This window comes from Haliotis rubra, unplaced genomic scaffold (assembly GCF_003918875.1).
Source record: "Haliotis rubra isolate DU_JTF1 unplaced genomic scaffold, ASM391887v1 Scf1795, whole genome shotgun sequence".
Lineage (NCBI taxonomy): Eukaryota > Metazoa > Mollusca > Gastropoda > Lepetellida > Haliotidae > Haliotis > Haliotis rubra.
The window spans coordinates 14,914-20,377 of record NW_025765775.1 but is presented as its reverse complement, the minus strand read 5'-3'; the positions used below and the strand labels follow the sequence as shown (position 1 = coordinate 20,377).

The window sequence follows — 5,464 nt, the reverse complement described above, 5'->3', positions numbered from 1 at the left end:
ACGTTAAATATTAACTCACTCACTCACTCGAAATCGTTGAGGTGCATGGGCTGTACATCGAATGATGTCTCTGCTCGAAATCGTTGAGGTGCATGGGCTGTACATCGAATGATGTCTCTGCTCGAAATCTTTGAGGTGCATGGGCTGTCCATCGAATGATGTCTCTGCTCGAAATCGTTGATTTATACTTGGGGGCTGGGAGCGGAATTGGCATAAAATTACGCTCTTAGTTACCCGGTCACAGAATCCCCATTCTATATACTACTAAGGTCGTAAAGGTCCTTACGAGGTCGTTATGAGGTCGTTTTGAGGTCGTTGTGAGGTCGAGATACCCCCCAGGTCGAGACCGGTCGAGTAGTTTGCGAGGTCGAGTCGGTCGAGCTCCGAGGTCGCCACTGGGACCGCACCATTACAGACATATGTAAGTGGGATTTCCCCATTTTTCCAAAAGGTTTGTCAATACAACTGAGAGTGGAAATAGTTGTAACAACGAGTGCCATACTCAATAACAAAATCTGAAATGTCTCAGACCATATCATGATGCCGACATCATAATGCTCATCATCACCAACAGTTGGTTGCACATTAATGTTCCATCCCAGACTGACATGTTTTGGTGAATAGTGTTTGCCTGATATTGACAAGTGTTGTATTAAACAAAAGTCATCGGTCGAATGCACTGGTCTGAGAAACGTAATACATTTACACACTGTTTATTAAATACAACAAACAACAAGACAGTATACAGAGGTAATGCAAAGTCCAAAACAACAAATTGAATCCTACATAATAATTCTCACAAAAGTGAATTAAACCATGTTCATCTTATGGCAAAACATTTGTATGATTTAAAGAAACACAATCAAAATCATATAAGCAAATAGAAGCTTTTGTGAACAGTGACTCTTTTTGTAATGACATATATTTGGACATCAACAAAATTTTGTTATTTTTGTAGTGCACATTTTCCAATCATAACAAACCGCCTACTCTTGTTTTGCATAACTTTTGAATTTGCACTGCCTCTCCACTTGATCCGCAAGTGGGATATCTTTGAAGTGACGTGAACCGCTACTGCGATATCTTTGAAGTGACGTGAACCGCTAGTGCGATATATTTGAAGTGACGTGAACCGCTAGTGGGATATGTTTGAAGTGACGTGAACCGCCAGTGCAATATCTTTGAAGTGACGTGTATTGATTTGTGAACGTTGTTACTGTTAGAATACACATGTTTCTTACATCACGTTCTTTGTTGTTTGTTGGTGTCAGACCTAGCAAGAATAGGGTGTGATTCCAGGTTAACGGGTTAGGAATCAACATTAGTTAGAAGTATCACAGTACAGCACAGCATAGCACAGAGGCAATGTCACAAATGCCTCTATGTAGCCTAAATGTGAACGTGCACAGTACATTGCTGATGATTACAGGAGACTAATTGTAAAAATTTAAAGATCAGGCAAACAGAAAACCAAAGTTTATACATCTCTGTGCAGAGTTAATGTGAAAGTCATCACTTGAAATCAGCACATCTCATAGCCAATGTGGAAACTCCGCAGTGCGGTAAAGCCTTCAACATTTACACGTCGGACATCAATGAACGGGAGACGCATCTGGTTGGTCATCCACAGAGTTCCGTCGACATAGGTCTGAAAAGAGAAATCAATAAAACCCAATGTCAAACACAAGTGAGATGTGTGCTATATGTTTAATTGTCTTAATGACATCGTGCAACTTTCTTGCCAGCAAAAATGAAAGCGTTTATCTTGGTCATTTTTTCTGGACAAAGTCAGTTATTGTTATCAATCACCATACATATCTTAGATTTCACCTTATAGATGTGTGCGTTGCATACCTCGAAGGTAGACTGACTTATGTTGATTTCAATACGGTAGTTGCTGATGTTGTTCACTGAAAGACCATACAGTCTTTCCTCTGCTCCAAATACTCCACCTTGCCTAGTGTTGAAGATGGCTACATTTGGGGTAGTGCTCCATCTCGAAGACAACACATACACGAAGTCCTCGGTCAGGGTAACCATCCAGACATCGTTGCTGTGACAAACGACATGTACATGTATTTATGAAGATGCACTGGTAAAAGAATATCATAAATGTTATATAGCGATACTGTGAAACTTTATGGGAGTTTATTCATATCTGACATTATTTGTCAAGGATTTGGTTGTCCTCATTATATTAAGGTTACCCTGAATAAACCCTACATCCAATTTGGTTGAGGAGATTTGGTCATCATATTCATGCTATGGGCCCTTCTGCCACCTATTCTCGCTTGTACATGTCATTAAACAAAAATATATATGTGCCGCAAATATATTGCTAAAATAGTCGGTGCAAAACAAATCTGCTACAGTGTAGAAAACAAGTTATTTTACGGTAGAGTTGTGTCTCCTGACACTTCCAGCTTCAGCTTCATCCCTGCAGCAAGGTCAAAGGTCAATTCTTCTGTATGTCCCGCATATGGATACTGTTTGAAAAAAGTACGTTTAAATAACCAAACTGTTTCATTTACAAATATATATTTATACTCAAGTGTATACTCACTGTAATAAAACTGTGAAGATATACCATAACGATATCCCATTTGGTTCTTAGATATATGGTCTTATTTCACTCTTTTGTTAAAACTTTGATTAGTAATCAGTCTTGTCCTGTGTGTCACCATTCCAGATATTAATGTATACATTACATATTATCGTCAACATACCGCGTACTGTTGTGGGAGGCCTGTGTAACATGACACACACTTGACTGGTACCACTTCCCATGATGCACCAATATAACATGAAGATGTGTTGTCGTCGGAGGCAATGATGTTGGAGTTGCAGACATCTTTGGGGACAGTGTTGATGACGTCAACATCTGCGTGCGCATTGTCAAGTCTAAAGTTGACACAGGAAACCGAAAACGAAACAGGAACATTAACGTCACCAACCCAGGCATCAGGGTTTACTGGAATTAGATTTTCTTGTTACGTGTGTGTAGCTGTGCAGCCCCAACTTCAAGTAAATGGAATACAAAATAAAAAAGTCTAATGACAACATAAACGGGGACATATTTTCTTTATAAGTCTTATGTCAAAACGTTACACAGTCCCGAACGTTACCTGTGTCACGTATTAGCTTATTGTAACCCAAGCCACACTGTTGTATACATTATATCACTCATAACAAATATGGGTTTGACATAGAAAACAAGATTAATATATTTTCACCAATCATACTTAAATTAAACTAATCACGATCATCAAAGATCGAATCAGCTCATTGACTTGAATCATGAGGACATTTTGTGTACTAGGGTAGCAAACTCCCTGCTTTTCATGAAAAAAAACACTCATCTGCAGAACAGTTAGCAACAATTTCTCAAAATTATAAGAGTGAGTGAGTGAGTGATTTAATATTTAACGTCACATCGGCAATCAAAATTATAAGAACACCCGCAAACATTTGATATATACTAGGCACATAAAGAAACTGTGCATACAAATATTTAAATATCAAACCTGTGTAGACACATAAGGATTTAAACTCAGAGATTAGTGACATATATCCAACATGCATGCACATGCCACGTTCCGTGACGTCAGTGGGTTCGTCCTTGAGACGTGCAATACCTTGTTTTCGTGCATTCCGGGAAAGAGAAACAGAGCAAATGAATGCCACACAATACTGTCACTTTGGAAAGCTCAACCCCTGCCCTTGCGATCGTTCAAAAAATTAAACTGCTATTGAAACGCATAGCATGCCAAGGCTGACGTCTGCACAATACCATGATACCATTGGGATGGTCCGTGGGGGAATGTCTCAACGACAAGTGGCTGCACATTTCCACTGCCACCGGAGCACCATTTCTTAACTGGTGAGACGCTACCAGAACACAAATGACGTCATCGATCGGCCACGTTCTGGACGTCCAAGTGTAACAACACCAAGACAGGACATATGGATAAGGGTGACCCAACTTCGCCACAGGTTTCAGACTGCAGTGATGACTGCCCGAACCATCCTAGGACTTCGCCGTATCCACCCCAACACAGTTCGACAACGATTACGTCATCACGGGATCAGACCACGACGTCCCGCCATACGGCCTATCCTGACACAACGTCATCGACAAGCTCCCCGAATGTGGTGCCCAAATCATGTCCGCAGACCCTTGTTTTGGTTGAGAAATGTTGTTTTTACAGATGAGTCCAGGTTTAACATTTCCCATAGTGATGGACGTCAACGTGCCTATAGACGCGTGGGAGAACGTTATGCACAGGCCTGTGTCTTGGAGAGGAATCGCTTTGGTGGTGGTTCCGTGATGATTTGTGGTGGAATAACAGCACGCCAAAGAACTCCTTTGGTGATTGTTCAGGGCAACTTAACTGGTGTGGGCTACAGGGATCAGATTATTCGACCTGTGGCAATTCCTTTTCTGCAACGTCATGGCCTATGGCTCTATGCGTCGTCGATGTACTGCTGTTCTCAATGCTGATGGTGGACATACCCGTTATCGAGCTTGTGACATGCTCGTTTGACCCCTGTCCCGCTTGTGGACTCGTGGCGTCATTGTGATTGACTTTTCAAATGAAATTCTCCCGACTTGTTATGGTCTCATGATCCCTCAATTAAAGTTTATATGTACCTTTGACATTGTTATCGTACTTATCAACTGGGATAATTTCTTGACAATGCACTGTTTCTTTATGTGGCTAGTATAGTTGAAGACAGCAGCGATGCAAGGACAGAACATGATGTGCCTGACCCTCCTGTTTTGGCACCACTGGCTGAATTCACACCAACTTGTGAAAAAGCAGTTGAAAAAGTTCTCATGAAGACTCTTACGAAATCATGTACCCTTGATTCCTGTCCCACGTGGCTTCTGAAACAGTGTCAAGATGCTCTTGCACCCATTCTCACTACCATCACGAATAAATCTCTAGGAGGGAACATGCTTCCACCTGTGCATCAAGAAGCATTGTTAAAGTCCCTCTTGAAAAAGCCAACGTTTGATCAACATCTTCTTTCAGACTATTGGCCTGTTTCAAATTTGGCCCTTTTCTCTAAAATAATCGAAGGAGCGATATATACAGTCATAGCACTGCAAGATCATATGTATAGACACAACCTTGGAGAAGTTCTACAGTCAGCCCCCAAGACAGGACACAGCGCGGAAACTGGTCTGTTGCTTATCCAGAATGATCTACTTCAAGCCATTGACACTAATGGAGCTGTGATTCTCTTCTCGTCCTCTTGGATCTGTCTTCAGCGTTTGATACAATGTGAAAATGTATTGGAATCTGTGCAGGAATCACGTATTGGCGTCAGTGGAGATGCCTTGCCGTAGTTATCATCATACCTTGCAGATCGGCAACAATCCGGTCCCATAAATGGAGTCTTTTTTTTACTCCTTGACCAAGTACTTTTTGCTGTATGCACTATCCCTGTTGCAGACATT

General features: G+C 41.3%; 1 protein-coding gene across 1 annotated transcript; it reads right to left on the bottom strand.

Annotated features, from left to right (window-relative positions):
- Window positions 1–697: 697 nt before the first annotated feature.
- LOC124273311 lies at window positions 698–2,914 on the bottom strand. Its single transcript, XM_046708551.1, has 4 exons — window positions 2,727–2,914; window positions 2,395–2,486; window positions 1,855–2,053; window positions 698–1,648 (listed from the first exon to the last, which is right to left on the bottom strand). Exons 2-4 carry the CDS (start codon window positions 2,433–2,435, stop codon window positions 1,523–1,525), a joined length of 366 nt encoding a protein of 121 aa, XP_046564507.1. The 5' UTR covers window positions 2,436–2,486; window positions 2,727–2,914; the 3' UTR covers window positions 698–1,522.
- Window positions 2,915–5,464: the final 2,550 nt, after the last annotated feature.